The following is a 22386-nucleotide window of genomic DNA, read 5'->3' on the forward strand; positions in this document are numbered from 1 at the left end:
CCACAAAAAATAAGATCAAAAACTCACATTTTTATTCCCAATATTTTTCACCAAAATATCAATTCACTCTTCCCTATTTTTCTTACCTAAATAAACATTCCTAATTTATTTTTTTACCCTAGCTTTTCACTAATCTTTTACCCAACAAAACATTTCATCTTTCCAATACTCTTACACTTACTCTATTTATCCTACCACTTCCCAACACAATTAAATTAATCAATTTATTTATTTTAATTTGATTAATTTAATCTCCACATTTTGCCTATAAATAGAGTCTTGTAAGACCATTTGGGGAGCTCTTCTTCTTCATCTTTTTTTTCAACATCTTCTACACATTTTTCTCTCTTCTTTTCACTAGTTTCTCTCTACCATTTTCATCTTTTGAAGAGCATGTCAAGTATGTTATTTTGTAATTTTTATCTAGTTATGAGCTTCTAATCTTTTTCAAAGGTTATTAAGATGATGATGAAGCAAAATGTAACTAGATAGTATTTTTTATTGTATGTTGATTTCCCATTTGTGTAACATTGTTTATGGATTTTTCTATCAAAGATATGCATTTTTCATCTATTATTGAGTGTTAAAGCATATTACACTTAGTTCTTCATTATGCAAAAATATGATATTCTTTGATTAAATGTTTTTCATTAAATTGTTCACATCTAATTCTTAGAGCATAAGTATCATATTTTGCCTAAACATAATCTCTTTGATTTTTTGTAGTTTCATTAGGTTGTAACACAACTAATGCTTAGAAATTATATCTTATATAAGTGAAGAAAAATCCTACATTTTTGAAAGAGTAACTTGTGCTTGAATAGAAAATATATTTTGAAAAAAATATATAGTGATTTATTTCAACTATATCAAAACTTGGGAATCAATATACTTATAAATACTATTGAACTTGCATTTTGTGGATTCTAAAATTTTAATAACCTTAATTTAAATATATCATTTGAAAATCATTTTTCTATTTAATCTTAAATCTTTTTATTACTTGTCTTTTATTTTTCTAAAACAAAATCTCATCAAATATTTGGAACTAGGTTATAATATTATTGCTTTGTTTGAAATAATTTCTTTTGATGTTAGTAAACTCCCATGGGTTCGACCTCGTACTTACATGAACATTATATTCCGAAACGATTCGTGCACTTGCGAGTTTAAATATGAAAACACTCTCTTTTGGGATCAACATATTTCATCTCAAAATAATTGGAAACTAAAACAAAACAAAAAATGAAAAGAAAAACTATGTAGTAATTAGTATGTACTAAGATTCATCCTAAATTCCATTGTGTCTCCATATAAGACTCCTAGTAATGATGTTTGCAATATGTTCCATTCTTCTCAAACGCCTTAATCAGCTTCAAAAAGAGCTTATTCAAATCCTCATCATCTGGATCAGTAAACTTTTTATAGTTCAAAAGAATATAATGAGCCCTTAAGAGAAAATACCCCACCACAAAAACTTCATATCCCTTCAGTGGAGACTCCAACATGTGAAGAATGGCTTCACTCGTTCTCACCACAACATCCTTCTTGCACCTCATCACCATGCTTCTCTCCAACTTAAATTCAGAAATCGAACTCGAAACAAAGTTTTGGATCGAAACAAGCACGTTGAGAATGGGAGATTCCTCGTTTGATTGAATCAACTCCCTCCAATTCTTGAAAAGATTACTACAAACCTCTCCTCCCCTTTGATGAAGTTTAGGATGTGATTCTCCATAAGAGTGGTAAAAAACCATAGGAGGCTTAGAAGGGTAATCTCCAGGGAAGAACAAGTCAAAGAAAAACAAGCCATGGTGATAAGAATTAGTGGCTGCTTTCTCATTGATCACAACAACCCTCAAGAGATCACGCCTTGACTTGTAAACCCTAATGTAAAACATTGAGTTTGGAAGTTGGGATGCCAATATCTCCCACTCTCGACTCATTTTTTTCTTTAGTGACTTCTTTGGAGTGGGAGCAAAAGAAAATAGTTTAGCAAACCTGGTTGGGTAAATAAAATGATGATCTGAAGGTGGAGTTTCGAATATGTCAAAGTGTTTGAGCCTTTGAAAGTTTGTCTCGGCCTCAACTTCTATCTCTTCGATCTCACCATAATGAGTGTTATGATGAGGTTTTGTGACCCCAGCAAGGTTTAGTCTATTCATTTTTTGAGTTTGATTCAGTTGTGATGCTTTTGAGATCTGTTCCATGCGGAGTTTGACTATTTCGTAAAACTCTTGTGCTTCTCTTGCTTCTAAAGATTGCATGGCATCGTCGTAACCGAACAGCTTCATCAAAAGTTTATTGTTATTCCTATTTGGTGAGTATACCTCTTTACTAAGTGGGGTTGATTTGAGCACTGAAAAGTGAGAATATATACATGTATATATAGTATTTGGTTGAACTTTAATATCTATTTTCAAATTTACATTTGGATTAGAATTACTGATAGAAAAATTGGAAGTACAATAAGATGATAGTTATTCAACTATTTAATATCTAATATTTTATTTTAAATTAAAAAAAATCGATTTTTTTTTTTAAATTTGTTCCAACTTAGTTTGTTACTCTTTGTTATAATAAAATTAAAATTTCTTCTGGGCCCAAAATATTTGTTTGTTATTAAAAATATCAATAAAAACGCTTAAAATACATATTATTATACCCTTCATAAAAATTATTTTTTTCTTCCTCCATATTCTCTCTATTTTACTAATTTTAAAACAAACTAACTAACCAACTAATTTTTATAAAAAACACACAATTTTAATTTCCAACCATATTTTTAAATTATACAAATTTTAACTAGTATTTCAAAAATTATTAGTTTCCGATTCTAAACCAACCAACCATATCCAATTTGAATTAGAACTAAAAAAATTGGATTTATCTGTTTTTTTTCAAAAAAAAAAAAATATATTTTTTACGGTTTTTAATACATAGTTAGTATTGGATATATAAACAGTATTTAAAAAAATAGATGAAATTACATTTTATATGCTTTTTAAGTTTACAAAAATATAATTCATACCTAACCAATAAATAAAATAAATAAGTCTTTTTCTGAGTTCTTTTCCCAGAACTTAGCTCTTCCCAAATCCCTTTTCCCTTTAGTCTTGTCCTTTGACATGGTTTCCATTAATGGGAAAGGCTGAGTTTTTCTGGTGGTTTTTTATTCGGAGTGGGCTGTTATGGCTTCAACGTCTGGGTCTGTTACGGATTTGGCAGAGCAATATGCTCAGATTACGTTGGAGGAGGAAACTTCTTCAAGGCTTGTGTACGAGGCGACTACGAAGGATGATGGAGTTGATACCCAGTGGTGTTTAGTTGGAAGATTTTTGACAGAAAAGGTTATCGATTTTGAAATTATGCAACATATGCTTGCATCTCTTTGGAGGCCTGGAAAAGGGATGTTCGTCAAAGAAATCAGCCCCAACCTATATTTGTTTCAATTCTATCACGAAGTAGACATTCAAGGGTCATAGATGGCAGCCCTTGGGCGATTAATAGGATGCAGTTGATCTTTGCTAGATTGAAGCAGGGGGAAAATCCTAAAGAACTGATCTTGAACAAGTTGGATCTTTGGGTGCAAATCCATGATCTTTAGCCTGGATTTATGTCTGAACGGGTGGCTAAGGATATTGGCAACACAATAGGTACATTTTTGGAGTCTGATGCATCTAACTTTATAGGAGTTTGGAGAGATTTTTTTTGCATCCGAGTCACCATTGATATAGAGCAGCCTCTCAAACGGAAATTGAAGATTACTAAATCAGGATCATCCGAATTTTGGGTTCATTTCAAGTATGAAAGGGTTCCAACCTTTTGTTTCATTTGTGGATTGATAGGGCACTCTGATAAATTCTGTGACAGGTTGTTTCATCATCCCATAGAGACTATAGAACGACCCTATGGTGCTTGGATGAGAGCTCCCCCCCGAAGGCACAATCTCTTCATTGGAGCTAAGTGGCTACGTTCTGGTCACTCTTTTTCACCTGATGAAGACATCAAGATTTCTAGGATGAAACAAAGCACTCAGCCAATTAGGAGACTAACTGGGCCTAGCGATGCAGTTGGGGTATCTTTTATGGAAGAGGATGAGGTTGAAAGCTGTGGTGGTATAGGGAGATGGGGAAGGACTCTATCTACGGGATTAAGGCAAGATTGTAATCGGGTTCTACTTCAAGGCAAATATATTCAGAAGTATAGTTCCCAAATTACTCAGTTATGTGTGACAGAGTCTAAACGGAGACGTCAGGAAGATCAGGGGTGCGACCAAGGGGCAAGCACTATGGCAGAATGTGTTAACATTGATGAAGGACGGGTGGTAATCCAATCAGGGGTGGGCCTTGATAAGGGGGCTCACCTTCAACCATGACTACCTTAAGTTGGAACTGCCGTGGACTTGGGAACCCACGAACTATTCGGTTCCTTAAGGAGATTGTTTCTCAAAAGCGTCCCCAGTTCATTTTTCTTTGTGAAACGCTGTAAAGTCAAAATTGAAGGTTTGGCTCGTTTGTTGGATTACAGAGGAGTTTTTTGGGTGGAGGCTCAAGGTCGTAGTGGTGGTTTAGCCATCTTATGGAAGTACAAGGATGAGTTGTCCATTCTAAGTTTCTCCCAACATCATATTGATTCCTTGGTTTGCTTACTAGGGTATTGTCCTTGCCGTTTAACTGGTTTTTATGGTGAGCCTAATCGTAACAAAATGCGAGTTACTTGGGACCTTATTCGGAAGCTTAAAGCGGAACGGAATGAGCCTTGGTGTATTATTGGAGATTTCAACAATGTTCTTCATAGTACTGATAAGCAGGGAGGTAATACTTATCCAGGGTGGTTGATTAGTGGTTTTCAACAAGTGGTTCAAGATTGTGGCTTATTCCACCTATACATTTTTTTTAAGATTGCATAAACACACTTTATTTTTATTTTAAATTATTGAGCTCAAATTGCATGTTTTGACAATGTCCCATTAAACATTTTCTCTAGAATGATATTTTCTTATAAATATAAAATGAGCTATGTTTTTACAAAGAATAGTTTTAGACGTTCTTACACAATGACAATTGTTTAATGTATTGAATTCATAGGTATTTTTTAAAAGAAAATTAGAAAAATATATTTAATTTATAGACACCATAACTTTATATCTAAAAAATTCTAACGTGTTATTGCTTTAACAATTTTTTTTAAAATTATCTTATTTTTTATTTTTTTTTAAACTACAGACAATATTTTTTAAAATATATTTATGTTATTTTTTATAATATATGATATTGTTTATTTATTTAAAATTTATATGACAGTAAAAAAACATAATAAAAATAAATCAATACATTTTTTAAATAAAATTAAATAAATGTATATTACACGTTGTTTTTACCAAATATATAAAAAATATGAGAAATAATTATATATTTGTTAAATTATGAAATAAAAGATGCTAATAAAGTTTATTAATAAATGAAGTTATTCAAATATTAAAATCAACAACAGGGTTATTTGTGGCAAAATTACAAAATCTTTCATAATAATTGTACTTAAATACTAAATTAATTTTTGATGACAATAATACAAAATATTTGGTAATAGTTACCCTTAAATACTAAATTAATTTTTTTTTATGACAATAATACTAAATTTTTACTAACAGATGCACATAAATAGCAATTATTTTTTTTTATATTAATAATACTATAAATAAGATTTTATATACTACATTACAAAAATAATTTAGTACTTAAGTGTATTTATTAATAAAAGTTTAGTATTAATGTCATAAAAAAATTTAATCTGGTATTTAAGTAGACATTTAATATTATATTGACGTAAAAAAAATTAATTTATACTTAAATACAACTATTACAAAAAAATAAAATATTTTTGTGGCAAATATATCTTAATCTTAATCTTAATATATATTTTTGGGAAATATGTCTTAATATCATATACACATACATATAAAGAATGATAAGATAACCAGAGCACTAAAATTACAAGAATACCCCAGAATATAAATTCTTCTCGAGAAACTGAGAGAGAGCAAGAGTAAAATAATTTGGAGTTTGGATCGCGAAAATTGCGAAAGGATTACTGCACTTCCTAAATTTGTCGCAAAATCACACTCCCGCCAATTCCCCTCAAACACTTTCCATTTTCCCTCCACTTTCTTACTCCCTATTCCTCCAATTTCCAGGAAAGTTTCCACTCCCGTCTCCACTCAGGTTCATCAACTCATACTCTTCAATTTAGCTAGAATCCCCTGAATTTTATGAGCATTTTGAACCCTAATTTTACCGTTTTTGTCTGAAATCCCTTACTTCAGTGCTTTGTTTACCTTGCTGTGTAGGGTTTCGGCCAACCATGCCGTCCATAATCGCTCGGGGGAAAATTGTCCGTTTGGAGCTTGAAAATTTCAAATCCTACAAGGGATTTCAAACAATTGGTCCCTTCTACGACTTCACTGCCATAATTGGCCCCAATGGTGCGGGCAAATCGAATCTTATGGACGCTATTAGCTTCGTGCTTGGCGTTCGAACGGGTCAACTTCGCGGGACACAGTTGAAGGACCTGATCTACGCTTTTGACGATAAGGAAAAGGAGCAGAGGGGGCGAAGGGCTTTTGTTCGCTTGGTTTACCAGCTCGGTAATGGCTCGGAGCTTCAGTTTACTCGGACCATTACCAGTTCGGGTGGGAGTGAGTACAGGATTGATGGAACCTCCGTGACGTGGGACGAGTACAATTTGAGGTTGAAGTCGTTGGATATTCTCGTCAAGGCTAGGAATTTTCTGGTTTTTCAGGTTTGTTTCTTATTCTCCGATATAATGTTCAGTCCCTCAAGTTTACATCTTGATTTTAGTTTCAGGTTATTTGATTGTCCTAATATATTACTTACCCATTCCAACTTCCCTTCTAATCTTATAGGCTCTAGAAATTGTGAATTGTTCATCCCTTCAAATCCAATTTTTGACTTTTATTTATAAAGAACATAAATAGGGATTTTGACAATGGCTTTGAGACCAGATAAGACATCCTTTTTAGGGGCATTTGCTTCGTGCCTCATGCTACCTGAAGTCAACTGGTTCACTTTTCCCTTTTTTTCATTTTTCTGTTTAAGAACAACTTGTTTAAGACTGGCAAGGGTCAATTGGAATAAGGTGGGAAAAAGTTGTCTTCGGCATGGCCATATTCATTTTGTTGGATATAATCTATCAGGTTAGATTTTTAATTTTTTGTATGAATGTCCTATGCTGCTAGGTGCTTTTAGGGACACCAGTGTTGTTTCCAACTTTGAACTTCGGTCCTTTATGTAATACTTACTAGAATTCGTACACAGATATAGTTGATGAGCACAGGAAATAGGGGATGGAGAAGAGATGGCTAGTTAGATTGGTGTTGGGTGGTTTGTTTGAAATTAAACTGTAAAAGAGTGGAGGTGTATAAATATGGGTTATGCTCTGTTTCTTAGTTCACATGCTGCTTGCTAAATACTATTATAAATTTGCTGCCTGCTTGTGGATTCAGTATTCATATTCTGGACTTTATATTTTTTTCTAAGCTAATGAATTTATTGTGCAGGGTGATGTGGAGTCCATTGCATCTAAAAATCCCAAGGAACTTACTGGACTTCTTGAGCAGATCTCAGGTTCTGATGAGCTGAAGAGAAATTATGAGAAATATGAAGAAGAGAAAGGTATAGCTGAAGAAAAATCGGCACTTGTTTATCAGAAAAAAAGAACAATAGTGTCGGAGAGGAAGCAAAAGAAAGAACAAAAGGAAGAAGCAGAGAAACATCTACGTTTACAAGACGAACTGGTGCGAATCAGAAGGTTCTTTGGTTGTTTATGGTTAGATGCATTTTTAGATGCTGATGCATGTGTTTTGTACACGTGAGATCCAGTTGCACATGCATATATTACAGAATTCTTTTTAGAACTTGATCATGCTCCCAGCCTCTTAGGTTATTATATTCTTACCAAGTTTTGATTTGGTCTTGTCTAGGTATGTAATTGATATTTCTAATGGCTTTGATGTTGGTCAAGTTTTTTTCAAGAGAATTTAAGGTTACTTTCTAGAGAAAGTTGTACTCAATGATGGATGATTTGAGATACTATATGAAATCTGTGATCTCTCTCCACCCTATTTTCGTAGGAAAAACCAATATAGGCTTATATGAATTCTTTTCTTTTCTTGGGGATTATTTTAATTTGTTTTAATGGGCTGAAATTAATTTATAGTTACTTGCAGCATAACAAACATATTTCTATTATTGCATACCTTTCTTTGTTTATTTTATACTGCAGTCTTCTCTTGTTATGTAGTTGCTGTTTTTTTCCCTCTGTAGAAATCATTGAAGAGAGATTACTTCTTATGGCAATTGTTCAACATAGACAAAGATATCACAAAGATATCTGAGGAACTTGATGCTGAAAAGAAGAATCGTGAAGAGGTTATGCAACAACTAGAGAATTTCGAGGATGAAGCAAGTAAGAAGAAGAAAGAACAAGCCAAGTATCTTAAAGAGATCGTTCAATGTGAAAAGAAGATTGCTGAGAGAAACAAAAAACTTGACAAGCATGTGAGTTTCTAAAGTTCTTTATTGCTGTAATATGTTGAAGTTGTAATGTTTCCATTTATGAGAAAAAAGAGCTTGAGCTAGGAAGCAGATTTTTAGCTGACTTGCATAGGATAAGTTATACCCCTATCTTCAATGTCTGCAATTTGACTCCCCTACTACCCTTTAAAATGGTAAAAAATGAAATGGAAAGCAAGGAAGTGAACAACCAAGAAGGTAAATAATCTCACTTTTTTTCGTTTATTTTTTTGCAGCAACCAGAGCTTTTGAAGTTGAAAGAGGAAATGTCTCGCATAAACTCCAAACTAAAGAGAAGCAAGAAGGAGCTTGATAAAAAAAGGGAAGAAAAGAGGAAACATGCGGCTGAAATAAAGGAGCTGCAGAAGGGAGTACAAGATGTGACTGCAAAGCTAGATGATTTAAATGAAAAAGGGCGGGATAGTGGTGAAAAACTTAAGTTAGATGACACCGAGTTAAGGGAATATTTTCGAATGTAAGTGTTGTTAATTTTGGCTTTGCCAATTTGTTTCCCAAGAAATCTGTTTATTTACATCCTTCTTGTTTTGTTGGGCTAGAATGCATATGTTTTTTTTTAATGTTGTTTTTGATTTGGTATGCTACTCGAGATTTCAGAATTCTTAATCCATACTTAGCCTTAAGATCTCAGATATTAACTATAACCTTTTTGTTTTTTATTATTTGAAATGCTGATGTTACAGTAAGGAGGATGCTGGCATGAAAACTGCAAAGCTAAAAGATGAAAAGGAGGTTTTGGATAGGCAACAGCATGTCAACCTTGAAGCTCTAAAGAATTTAGAAGAAAATCTCCAGCAGTTGAAAAATCGTAGTAGTGAACTTGATACGCAGGAGGAACACATGGAAAAAAGGCTGAAAAAAATTGATGATATGTCAGCAAAACATAAGAATGAGCTTACTGCACAGAAGAAGGAACTGCGTTCGATGCAAGATAAACATCGGGATGCCAGGTCATTATTTTATTTATTTATTTTTTTGGGAGAAAGGTCATTAACTTTAATTTGTATTTGTTTAATTGATTCTTCATAAAAGTTTCATTTAAAAAAAAAATTAATTATCAGAGTTATACACGTGGCATGTGGGCAGGTGTATTTCAGTTTCCTTTATGGACCTGACATTTACATATTTTCCTTTTTCCATATATCATGCTTTGGAAAAAAAGAGCATATTATAAGAGACTTATTTATTTTTATCATCATCGTTGGCACAGATATAAATATGAAAATTTAAAGTCAAAGATTGGTGAAGTAGAAAACCAACTACGCGAACTGAAGGCTGATAGACATGAGACTGAAAGGGATGCCAAGTTGTCTCAGGCAGTTGAGGCTCTAAAACGCCTGTTTCAAGGTGTCCATGGTCGAATGACTGATCTTTGTCGTCCAACTCAAAAAAAGTATAACCTTGCTGTTACTGTTGCTATGGGTAGATTCATGGATGCAGTTGTAGTTGAGGATGAGCAAACTGGAAAGGAATGTATTAAGGTATTCATTTTACATTCCTGATCTATATCATAACCTAGGCTGTTTGTTTCCAATTATTTAGATATAGTGTGAAAGTGATGAGACCATTATATATCTGCATTTTCATTTTAACATATTAATTGTTCATTTCTTATTTTTGTCTGTTTTTAAATTTACTTAACCAGCAACCAAAAAATAAAATAAAAAGCACGATCTTAACGTTAAAGTTACGACTAACTAAAGGGAACTGTAGATGATAAGTTTTGTTAACTGCTTTTCTTGCTGACTAGATATTCAGAACTGCTGCAATACAGTACATCCATTTATTGGAGATTGGGATGAAGTTAATGTTTACTGGCCAGAATCCCTGATTCTTTCTTAGATGTGTGACTAGATATATCTTTTGAAGAATATTGTTTTTTTTTGTTTGTATGTATGTATACATGCTTTTATTTTTGGTGTGTGGAGAAATACATGATAGCGTTAGGATCTCACATTGACTAAGTATGAGATTGGTTGGTGGTTTATAACCACTTGGGCACCCTTCTCTCATAGGCTTGTCTTTTGGGAATGAGTTCTATCGAAGTGGTTGAAACTGATAGTTATAGTGTGGGGGTACAGGATTATATCATATCTTTTGAGGGTTAGTTAGTCCTGGCAGATTTGATAATGGCTGGATTAAAATGTTGCTTGTAAGAACTGTGAGAAGCAGCTTGAAATAGGTTATCTGCTTGATGGGGCACTTGTTGCTGATGGTAACTTTTTGTAATGGGGACTGTCTTCTTAGTGTGCAGTTGCTGTTTATTTTTATAATTTTGACAAATCAATGTGTTATAAGATTAGCTTGTTGGATACATTCCTTTCTTTGTTATAAATTTTTAGCTAAATGCTCACAAACATAATTATATATTATTTGCTTTGCTGCAGTACTTGAAGGAGCAAAGGCTTCCTCCTCAGACATTTATCCCTCTTCAGTCTATTCGTGTAAAGCCAGTCATTGAGAGATTACGGACCTTGGGTGGAACAGCAAAGCTGGTCTTTGATGTGATCCAATATCCTTTGTTGAGTAACTACAGTGGTTGATGCAAATCTTTGGAAAGCCTGCTGTAATTCCATGTGATTATTGTGCTATAGCTGTCTGGTCTTTTGATATACTGTTATGGTGCCATTGGTTCCTTGCATATGTACATTATTGTGGTACTTTATATGTTGATTAACATTTATGATTTCAATCATTAGCATGTCATTTTTATTTTTATTTTTCAAGTTAATATTGTTTTGCAGAATCTAAGATCAGAAATTCAAATTCTTGAGTAATCTTTGGCTCTTTGAATGTGATTGAAGTTTTTAATTTTTTTTTATGCATTTATAACTTATTCTACTGTGTTATATCACATTCTTATACGTTCATCCTGATTTCAAGAATAGATGCACAAGTGACTATTGCATTATTGTTAACCATTGTTCTAGTTGAACCACTGATATGCAGAATGCTAATATTTATGGTTCAACTTTGTCTGTGTTATTTTCTCCTTTATGTTTATCAAGAAATTTTCATGCTTCTGCATATGCTTTTTGCACATGTATCCGCATTGCAGTTTGATCCTTGGTGAATGCTTCTATCTGTTTCCTTTCTTGGGATTTTTCAATCTTACATTTCCTTTCAAGTGTAAGACTTAACTATCCCACATTTGATCCTGTGTTGGAGAAGGCAATTATTTATGCTGTTGGGAATACTCTTGTTTGTGATGAACTTGAGGAGGCTAAAGTTTTAAGCTGGAGTGGTGAGAGGTTCAAAGGTATGTAGTTCGCTACTTGTTATCCTTTATATATCTGGGTCAAAAACATTTGTAGGTAACCCTTTTTGTCTCTGTTGAATTAGTTGTGACTGTTGATGGGATACTTCTCACTAAAGCTGGCACAATGACTGGTGGTACCAGTGGTGGAATGGAAGCAAGGTCTAAACAATGGGATGACAAAAAAATTGAAGGTTGGTATCATTTGTGTATGCATTGTTTTTTTATAGTTGTATGGTTGTATCATTAACTGTTGCTGCTCCATAGGACTGAAGAAAAAGAAAGAACAGTTCGAGTCAGAGTTGGACGAGCTTGGGTCAATAAGAGAGATGCAACTAAAAGAGTCTGAAGCTTCAGGGAGAATTAGTGGACTTGAAAAGAAGATCCAATATGCAGAGATCGAGAAGGTAACTTCAATGATTATTCCCCAAAACCCACCCCACACCCCTCCACCCTCTATTAAGTAAATAAATAAAAAACTAATTATATAATATAGCATTGGAAAGGCTCTATTTTCGTTTATAGTTATTAATTTTAATGTATTATATTCTACCCATGAGGGTTAGGTGTGGTGTTAGGCCATGTTTGGCTGTTCCCATAAGGTCTGGTACTCAACTCCTCATCGAGAGTACACGATGTTTTAGAATGAATCAGCTTCTTGTAGCTGATAAGGCTGTAATTCAGATGAGATGATAACCAACCATATTTTTTCAATATGAACTTGTTTCTTGTGTTAAAAATAAATCTTCATGGAGAGTTTCCTAGCAATTTTCTAGAGTTTCCCGCCCCACAAAGGTTTTAGGATTCAGCAAGAGGACAAGTATAAGAAACAGTTTATATATATTCTCTGTGAAATGACCCACAATATTTTCATTTCTTTTGGAATCCACGTTGAAAGATGCAAAATTTCCAGAAGTAAGATTATTTTATAAATTAATCATATTTTTTAATGTGGTTATATCGGTCAATGGGGAAATGCAGATTCATGTCAACAAATTAGGAATTCATACATGTTTTTTTTAAAATCTTTTGAAAGCTGATTTTTTCTACCTACTATCTGGTCCTTGGTGAGCTTCGAGTGAGAAACTGGAACTATGGACATTACAGGCATATCTGAGAGAGCATACATATATACTAAATTAGTTTAATCATCCACTCAGGAAGCAGTTCAAGAAAATATGTGTGTCAATTTAATAGCTGATAAATGAAGTAATGAACTGTGTTAGTGCTGCTAGTGTTTGTAATATATTATTACATGCACACTGTTTAGCCAATAAAAAAAGTTTTTTGAGCTGCTGGATAGTACAGAAGACTATTTGATCTTTGAAAATGAAATGTGTGTTAATTAGTTGGAAATGTTGCTCCCTCACTCTCTCTGAGACATTCTGAAAGAAGGGTTCACTTGTGTCCATGGTCTAACAAATTATATAACCTATGATCTTTAACAGCTTTTTTAATGTTACCCAGCCTTTCCTTATCACTGATACTTTTTGGATTTGCTTTTCTTGGATCTTGATAAAAACTGCGAGGTGGATTGATTAACCATCATTGTTTTATTTGCAGAGAAGCATTGAGGACAAGCTTGCTAATTTGAAGAAGGAAAAACAAAATATTAAAGAAGAAATTGATCGTATCACTCCTGAACTTCGGAAGGTGACACCATGTGCTTATTGCCCTCTCGATCTAGTTTTATTGTGTTGTTCCCTTTAAACAACTATATTGCTTTTTATTTGCTTGCAGACTAAAGAAGCTATTGATAAGCGTAGTGCAGAAATTCGTAAACTGGAGAGGAGGATTAATGAAATTGTTGACCGAATCTACAGAGATTTTAGTAGGTCTGTTGGGGTGGCAAATATCCGTGAGTACGAAGAGAACCAGCTTAAGGATGCCCAAAATCAAGCTGAGGAAAGGCTTAGCTTGAGTAGTCAGCTCTCAAAGTTGAAATATCAGTATGCCCCTCCACCCCCACCCCACTTGAATTTTTAATTTATTTTAACTGTAGGCATATTACTTGATTTCCTTGTTTCTGCAGATTAGGTACACATATATATAGCCAATGATGTTAAATTGTATGAGTTTTAATGCTTAAGCAAGCATGCTGCTTTGATGAAATAGTTATACGTATTGTTTAGATTTGTGAATGCTGTAGAGTTTAGATCAATGAACGTTGTATCTGACTTTCATGAGTTATTTTTGTTGTATAGTAATTTCTAGGCTAGAAGGGATGAGTGGTGCACTTTTTAAGCAAATGTCTACATCATTTTATATTTCTATTGTGGTGGTCAGGATCCTCCACCCCTCTGTTCTTTTTTATTTCCTTTAATATTCTATTATGCCAGGTTGGAGTATGAGCAAAATCGAGACATGGAATCACGGATCACGGATCTTGAAACTTCTCTCAGTGCATTAGAAAATGATTTAGAACAGATTCAACAAAGGGAAACTGAAGCCAAGTTATCTGCGGAAAAAGCTATTAGTGAGATCAAACACTGGAATAATGAAGTAGAAGGTGAGACATGGTTTATCTTACCATATAAATGTTCTCTAATCTGCATATTTTTTGTCTGTTGGTGATGGTAGCTTAAATAACCACTTACATACATTAAAATTAAGATATATTCAACCGGGCTTTGTTATGGAGGGTTACCATGTTGATTGCTGTTCTCGTGCTTGGCTGGGGAAATCTTGAACTGTCTTCCTTTTATGTTTGCTCTAAATTTATTGTTTAACAAGGAACAATTTTTTTTTTTACTTGGTTTCATTTTTCATTTCTATATACTAGTTTCTTTTTACTTGTGTTTTCCACTTTATTTTGACCAAACCCTGAGGTAACTTCTCATATAATTTGAAAATTGTCCACTTGAAATTTCTTGGGAATTAACAAGCAAGAGCTGAGTTTTTGCTTGGAGTTCCTGCTGAATTGCTCTTTCTTTTTCTTCTATTACTAATATACGTTGTTCAATTCATGTTTTGTGGAAGTTTCTTGTGGGGCTATTAATATCTTACCTTGCTGCTCTTTGACTTGTGATTTGGATGGTATAAGAGAAAATACTTGATTTTTTTGTTTCTCTTGCTGACTGCCGATTGCAATTTTCAATTTACTAAAAAAAAAGTAAAGAATGAAAAAAGAAAAGAGACACATACACACTGGCATATCTCACATCTTTATTTTCAGTCATTCTCCTGTTGATGTAAGTTGATGCCAGCTAACCAACTCTTTCACACATTTATCTTACAGAATGGAAATCCAAGTCTGAAGAGTGTGAGAAGGAAATGCAGGAATGGAAAAAGCGGGCTTCTACAGCTACCACAACCATTTCTAAACATAATCGTCAGATAAATTCTAAGGTTAGAATTTACTTGGTGCAACTTCTGTTCCTTGCTTTTTATGAACTTCAATCATCAGTATGTATTTTTCTCTGGCCACAGGAGACCCAGATTGAACAGCTTATAGCAAAGAAGCAGGAAATTGTAGAGAAATGTGAACTAGAACATATTAGCCTTCCAGTAATTGCGGACCCCATGGAGACTGAAATGTCAACGCCAGGCCCAACTTTTGATTTTAGTCAGTTGAATAGAACATATTTGCAGGATAAGAGGCCTGCTGAACGGGAAAAGCTTGAAGCAGAATTTAAGCAAAAAATAGATTCCATGATATCAGAAATTGAAAGAACTGCTCCAAATTTGAAGGCACTGGACCAATACGAGGCTCTAAAAGAGAAAGAGAGAGCTGTAACTGAAGAGTTTGAAGCTGCCAGGAAAGAGGAAAAGGAAATAGCAGATAAATTTAACAAAGTCAAGGAGGAGAGGTACTCGTATATTTTATACTGCTAAAAAGCCATTCTTAGTTATATTCTCATTAACTAGTTAACTATTTATCTTCATTTTGGTTAGATCCTTAAAAAATGGAACAGGATAGTTTAGATTCTAAAGAAAACGTACACAACAAAATTACACATCACACTACAGCCTCAAATAGTAAGGATATAAAGTATGGTTGAGTAGATTGTCAACATAATTTGTTGTATAAGCAACCATGACATCTTATTTTATTGTTGAAAATTGTCTTTTGGTGAATTCAGGTATGAGAAGTTCATGGCTGCTTTCAATCATATATCTAGTGTTATTGATAAGATATACAAGCAGCTTACAAGAAGCAACACACATCCCTTGGTTGGAACGGCTTATTTGAACTTGGAAAATGAAGATGATCCATTTCTTCATGGCATCAAGTATACTGCTATGCCGCCATCAAAGCGCTTCCGTGATATGGAACAACTGTCTGGTGGAGAGAAAACTGTTGCAGCTCTTGCTTTGCTCTTTTCCATCCACAGGTTAACATTTCTGTAAAATGCCAACTACAATTTCAATCTTGATTGTCATCTTTGACCGCTTGTTAAATCTGCTTCCACTTCTTTCATTCCGTCTTCTGTCAACTTTCTAGTGCCACCAACTAATTGCTTTTCACTTGTATTGTCTTCTTTTTCAGTTTTAGGCCTTCACCTTTTTTCATATTGGATGAAGTTGATGCTGCTCTCGATAACTTAAACGTTGCCAAGGTTGCTGGATTCATCCGTTCGAAGTCATGCGAAGGAGCCAGGGGTAGCCAGGATTCGGATATAGGCAATGGTTTCCAGAGTATCGTGATTTCTCTGAAAGATAGCTTCTATGACAAGGCTGAGGCTTTGGTCGGAGTATACAGGGACTCTGAGAGGGGGTGAGCTTCTTTAACATGATATATGCACATATAATGTTCACCTTTGTTAACATTTCCCTTCAAGAGATGTGTAACTTTGGCTTTTTTGTTTTTGGCAGCTGCTCTAGAACGCTGACATTTGACCTTACCAAGTATCGGGAGTCATAACAGTCGCAATTATGCATGACACTGAATTGTGGGTTTTCTCTTAATAATGTACATACTCTAGTAGTCACTCACTCACATTCCTAAAGTCACTGTAAATATTCTTTACGCTATCTGCGCAGCAGTTGGAACTATTCCCTGGTTAGGTACTCAGACAGATTATCAGTTAGAATTGTTACAATTTAGGCATGTGAAAATTAATGGAGCTGGATTTTCTGTTATTGTTACTACTATTTAAAATGCTTTCTTTGAACTCCCCAATGATAAACGATCAGCCCTTTGGCTTCGGTTGTAACAAGTGTCCAACTCTCACTCCATTTGGAATGAAGTATATAACTTGTATGGGATGGGGATACCCATGCCTTTTTCTACCGAAATTGAAAAAGAACCAAAAAAAGAGAAGAAATTCCACACAAGATTGAGACATCGTTATAACAAGGTTGTTTCATGATCAAAGATAGGTATGACAGCCAAACGTTTTCTTGGGGTAATAGCTAAAATCTAATGTTTGACCTATATGGAAGGCCTAATATTTTCCTCTGATCTGTTTATTATTCCAACCGAACATATAGGGGAAAATTAAAACCGTTATTTGTTGAATAGCAGGGCTAAATTTGGCGCCAGTCAACTGGCGGTTAGGAATTGTAGGAATAGTAGAAAATGACTCCCCTATCAAACTGTCTCATTGGTTTTTTCTCTTCCCTTTTTTTGATCTCCGTCCATTGAGTTCTTAACCCACCTCGGTTCGGCTCCAACAATGGCCGCCGAAGCACTGCCCGGGGTGGAGCTCCAAAAGATACTGGTGGCAGAGGAGAAAGAGGATACCTCCGTCGAGAATAGCCCTGTTGAATCAGAAAGTGATGAAGATGATGATTTTGAATTCATAAACCAAGGAGATGAGGAACAAAGTACAAACCATTGTATTGATCAAATGAGTAGGAAGAAGAAGAAAGCGTTGTTGGAATTTAGATGCAGGGTCGAGGACTCAATCTTGGGTAACTATCTTCTTGGAAAACCTCAGAAGTTTCTGTCTCAAGACGAAAGCATTAAGCAAAGGGCCATTCTTAAAGAAACTACACTTTGGGGTGTGCCTCTATTGCCCAGTAAATCCCACGAAGGAACTGATATTGTGCTCCTGAAATTCTTGAGGGCCAAAGATTTTAAGGTCCACGAGGCGTTTCAGATGCTGAGGAGGACCCTGAAATGGAGACTGGAGTACAAAACGGACGAAGTTATTGATGAAACGTTGGGCCCTTTGGATATTGAAAATAAGTTTCTGTACTACAATAGCGTAGACAAGCAAGGTAGGCCTTTGTGTTATCATATTTATGAGGCTTTTAAAGACGAGGAGTTTTGCAACAAGGTTTTTGGCTCGGAAGACAAGTGTAAAGAATTCTTGAGATGGAGGATTCATGTTCTGGAAAAGGGTATCAAGAAGCTTAGTTTTAAGAATGGTGGGGTGAGCTCTATTGTCCAGATCATAGACTTGAAGAACTCTCCTGGACCAGCCCTGAAGGAGCTTCGTTCGTTTAGCAAGAAAGCTTTGGTTCTTCTCCAAGAGAACTATCCTGAGCTCATATACAAGAATGTAAACTTAACAATATACAAAATACAACCCTCTCTGCATATATAGATAAATATTATATGAAAAATATTCACGTGGGTTCTCTTTTTTTCTTGGCCAGATTGTAATCAATGTTCCATTTTGGTACTATGTGGTACACCTTTTACGATCACGATTCTTAACTCACAAGACAAAAAAGAAGTTTGTGTTCGCAAGATCAACAGAAGTTACGAAGACCCTTCTCAAGTGAGCTTTTTTTTCTTCTTCTTCTTCTGTAAAATTAAATTCCCATATATATTTGAACTTTGACTTTTTCATTATTAAATATATAAAGGTTTATAGCACCAGAGAACATCCCAGTTCAATATGGTGGCCTAAAAAGAGAGAACGACGAAGATTTCTCTCCTCTAGATGAAGCTTCAGAGCTGAAGATCAAAGGAAACTCAACTGTCTATATAAAATTTCCAGTTTCAGAGGTGCCATATATAAATAAAGTTCATGTTATGAAAACCCTTTTGCTAGCTTATACTTACGAACTCGTGTTTTTTTTCTTCTTAAAAGGTTGGTTTAACGATGGTGTGGGATTTTACTGTGATTGGATGGGATGTGTCGTATAAGGAGGAGTTCATCCCTGATGATGAAGGGTCGTATAAGATTCTTCTTCAAAACCAGAAGAAAGTTGGACAGAGTGTTAGAAATTCTTTCTATATTAGTGAACCAGGAAAAATATGTATAACCATTGACAATCCTCATTACAAAAAGAAGAGGGTTTTATATAGATCTAAAGCCAAGCCCACTGTCCCCATGTACATCCTTTTTAAAAATTAATCCATTTTTTATTCTTTTATTACATGTATTAATTCTTTTGGACTCATGAGTTTGGTTAATTTAATTTATGAGACCTATTTATTTAGAGAATATGCCAAACTACACAAGTGTTGTACTGTTATTGTAATTGAACATCGAGTTCTACACATTTTAATTTAATAAGTATTATGAGTGTTGCTAATTAATTATAGAGTATCAATTCATGTATTATTTGACGTATTGTTTGACGCCTTTAGATAGTGTTGCGAAATAGCAATACTCATGTATTTATTGATATATATATATATAAGGATGATACAATTGATTTTGAACAGAAGATTTCCTTTTATAAAGCTCCTATAGCAAAAGAGTAATGATATGTGCATTTAAAATATGCACCAAAATATTACACAATCTTATCAGTACTTTTTAAATATAGTGGGTCTTTATTTTAATAAATATGATTACGTAAGCTAAAATACTATATCATTATGTGTAATGTTTGAGTGTATATTTTGAGTGCACATATCATTTATGAAAAAGAGAATGGGAATGTGATCATTGCTATATGATTGTTTAATTCTTCTTCTTCTTATTATTATTAATGGTTAACTGCGATTAAATTGAAAACAGAATGCCCTTACCAAAAAAATTCAATCATTGGTAATTATGTTTTATTCGATCGATCGCCTCAAATACCCAAAAATGAATTATAAAACTAAAAAAGTAACGCATATACATGACCAACATTAACGTATAGTTCAATTTTTTATTGGTTGAAATTCTAACTTCATTATTGCTATACACATGAGAAATGTGTGTATTTTCTAATTTTATACTCTTTCAATAAGGGAAACTCTATATGACACTTGGATTGAATTTTGTTCCAATATTATTAATTATTACTTGATTTCATAGTATTTAAGCATCAAGACACTTGGATTATTGTCGTTCACTGAACCTCAACACAAGAACAAAAAAAAGAAAAGAACAGAAATTAAATAACGGTAGAAAATTAAAACATGTCAAATAGGGCCAAACAGATCGATATATATGAAGTTTTTTGTACGCTTCTCTGAAACAGAGAGCCACCTGTGCCCTCACTCTAAATGAGGTGTAAGAAAGTAGGGTTTAATAGCCATGCAAACTGAAGAATGGCCAAAGATTCCTTACCAAAAACTCCATAACGTACGTGTCTTCGCAACACCACCATGGCTCCCCCTTTAAATACCAACGCCTTCTATTCTCCACTTCACCTCAAAACGAGTAGCAGTATTATCTAATAAGGCAATAATGGCTAATCGACCTGCATTGCTCACTCTTTCGCTTTGCTTTTTTCTTCTGTTGCAAGGCAGCTTAGCCACAAGCACCTCTCGCTCTCGCTCTCGTTCACGCTCTCAGGAGTCATTGCGCCAGCAAAACGAGTGCCAAATCGACAGGCTTGAAGCCCGAGAGCCAGACTGCCGTGTTCAGGCCGAGGCCGGACTCATCGAATCATGGAACCCCAACCACGAGCAGTTCCAATGCGCCGGTGTCGCCGTCGTTCGCTACACCATTGAACAAAACGGCCTTCACTTGCCATCTTACACCAACACTCCTCAACTCGTCTACGTTGTGAAAGGTCTGTATATGTATTATTCGCTCTTTTATTCTATGATCTATGTGTTAGCATTATGTGGGGGTGTTAATACGTTGTTTTTCATTTATTTTTTCAGGAAGAGGTATTCTAGGTATCACTTTCCCTGGATGTGCTGAGACGTTCGAAGAGTCCCAACGAGGACAAGGTCAAGGACAGAGCCAGGGTTCCCAGCCCGACCGCCACCAGAAGCTCCGACACTTCAGAGAGGGTGACATTCTTGCCATCCCTGCCGGAGTTGCTTACTGGAGCTACAACAGTGGCGACCAACAACTTGTCTTTGTTTCTCTTCTTGACACCAGCAACGTCAACAACCAGCTTGATGACAATCCCAGAGTAAGAACATAAATTAACACCGCATATATATAAGGAATATATACATTGTATATAAGACAGCTAATGCATCTTTATATATGTGTTTTTATAATAGAGATTCTACCTAGCTGGAAACCCAGAAGACGAGTTTGAGCAACTAAGAAGGGAAGGAGGACGAGAAGGCCGCCTTGAGAGCCGCCGGGAACAGCGCGAGGGCTCATCAGAGAACTACAGGAACATCTTCAAAGGGTTCAACAGCAGATATCTTGAGGAGGCATTCAACGTAGACTCAGAGACCGTTAAGAGGCTCCAGGGCCAAAACGACGACAGGAACAGCATCATCAGAGTCAAGGGAAGGTTGGACTTGGTGAGCCCATTGAGGTCAAGCCAGGAGCAGCAACGGGAGGAGAGGTCGGAAGAAGAGAGGCAGAGGGAGAGGGAGCAAGAGCAACGCAGATACAGCCGCGGCGGACGCTACGAAGACAATGGCTTGGAAGAGACCTTCTGCTCCATGAGGATCAGGGCGAACATCGGTGACCCCTCACGCGCCGATGTCTTCACCCCTCAGGCCGGCCGCATCTCCACCGTCAACAGCTTCAACCTCCCCATCCTTCGCTTCCTTCAACTCAGCGCCGAGAGAGGCGTCCTCTACAAGGTAACAAATGATAAAAAACATGTATATATATATATTTATATCAATGAATGGGTGATATTTAACTATTTAACTCATATGCATGAAATTTATATAATGCAGAATGCGATATACACCCCACACTGGAACGTGAACGCCCACAGCGTGATGTACGTGCTTAGGGGACGAGCTAGGGTTCAGGTGGTGAACCACATGGGACAGAAGTCCTTCGACGGAGAAGTGACGCAAGGACAGATCCTGACGGTGCCACAGAACCACGCCGTGGTGAAGCAGGCGAGCAGCGAAGGGTTCGAGTGGGTGTCATTCAAGACCAACGACAATGCGTGGATCAGCCCCTTGGCCGGGCGCACCTCAGTCATCCGGGCTCTTCCCGAGGCAGTCCTGGCCAACGCTTTCCAGATCTCCAGAGACCAGGCCAGGAACCTCAAGTACAACAGAGAGGAAACCTTCCTCTTAACCTCATCCTCTTCTTCTCGCCGTGATGAGGACCGATCTGAGAGGAGGGCTACTGCCTAAATTAATCCAAGTAATATATAGTGCAGTAGTATATAATGTATATGAGTACATTATATATGGCATGTAGCGTTTTGGGGTACTTTTTGTACTTTTAAAGAAAGTTCATGTTACACTGTCAAACTAATAATGTTATGAGAACCCTTTTGGTTATGCACCTTGTTTTTCTT

General features: G+C 35.4%; 4 protein-coding genes across 5 annotated transcripts; 3 read left to right on the top strand and 1 right to left on the bottom strand.

Moving 5' to 3' along the window:
* Positions 1-1258: 1258 nt before the first annotated feature.
* On the bottom strand, positions 1259-2294 carry LOC133831413 (putative ubiquitin-conjugating enzyme E2 38). The gene has a single exon (XM_062261730.1). It carries the CDS (start codon positions 2292-2294, stop codon positions 1323-1325), a length of 972 nt encoding a protein of 323 aa, XP_062117714.1. The 3' UTR covers positions 1259-1322.
* A 3755-nt stretch (positions 2295-6049) lies between these two features.
* LOC133785142 (structural maintenance of chromosomes protein 1) lies at positions 6050-16950 on the top strand. 2 transcript variants are annotated; one of them, XM_062224401.1, is made up of 19 exons: positions 6050-6224; positions 6350-6801; positions 7580-7816; positions 8346-8579; positions 8831-9069; positions 9296-9562; positions 9823-10093; positions 11000-11124; positions 11762-11871; positions 11955-12062; positions 12136-12275; positions 13432-13521; positions 13609-13817; positions 14208-14377; positions 15107-15216; positions 15298-15677; positions 15951-16202; positions 16358-16585; positions 16684-16950. In XM_062224401.1, the coding sequence occupies exons 2-19, from the start codon at positions 6364-6366 to the stop codon at positions 16730-16732; spliced, it is 3657 nt and encodes a 1218-aa protein (XP_062080385.1). In that variant the 5' UTR covers positions 6050-6224; positions 6350-6363; the 3' UTR covers positions 16733-16950. The 2 variants fall into 2 exon arrangements, with proteins under 2 accessions (XP_062080385.1, XP_062080382.1); XM_062224398.1 differs by having other exon boundaries at positions 6050-6801.
* A 168-nt stretch (positions 16951-17118) lies between these two features.
* LOC133785150 (patellin-6-like) lies at positions 17119-19344 on the top strand. The gene is made up of 4 exons (XM_062224407.1): positions 17119-18317; positions 18415-18539; positions 18628-18769; positions 18855-19344. The coding sequence occupies exons 1-4, from the start codon at positions 17487-17489 to the stop codon at positions 19119-19121; spliced, it is 1365 nt and encodes a 454-aa protein (XP_062080391.1). The 5' UTR covers positions 17119-17486; the 3' UTR covers positions 19122-19344.
* Positions 19345-20369: 1025 nt separating this feature from the next.
* On the top strand, positions 20370-22373 carry LOC133802213 (11S globulin seed storage protein Jug r 4-like). The gene is made up of 4 exons (XM_062240785.1): positions 20370-20721; positions 20816-21072; positions 21167-21706; positions 21806-22373. The coding sequence occupies exons 1-4, from the start codon at positions 20394-20396 to the stop codon at positions 22217-22219; spliced, it is 1539 nt and encodes a 512-aa protein (XP_062096769.1). The 5' UTR covers positions 20370-20393; the 3' UTR covers positions 22220-22373.
* Positions 22374-22386: the final 13 nt, after the last annotated feature.

This window comes from Humulus lupulus, chromosome 1 (assembly GCF_963169125.1).
Source record: "Humulus lupulus chromosome 1, drHumLupu1.1, whole genome shotgun sequence".
NCBI classification, from domain to species: Eukaryota; Viridiplantae; Streptophyta; class Magnoliopsida; order Rosales; family Cannabaceae; genus Humulus; species Humulus lupulus.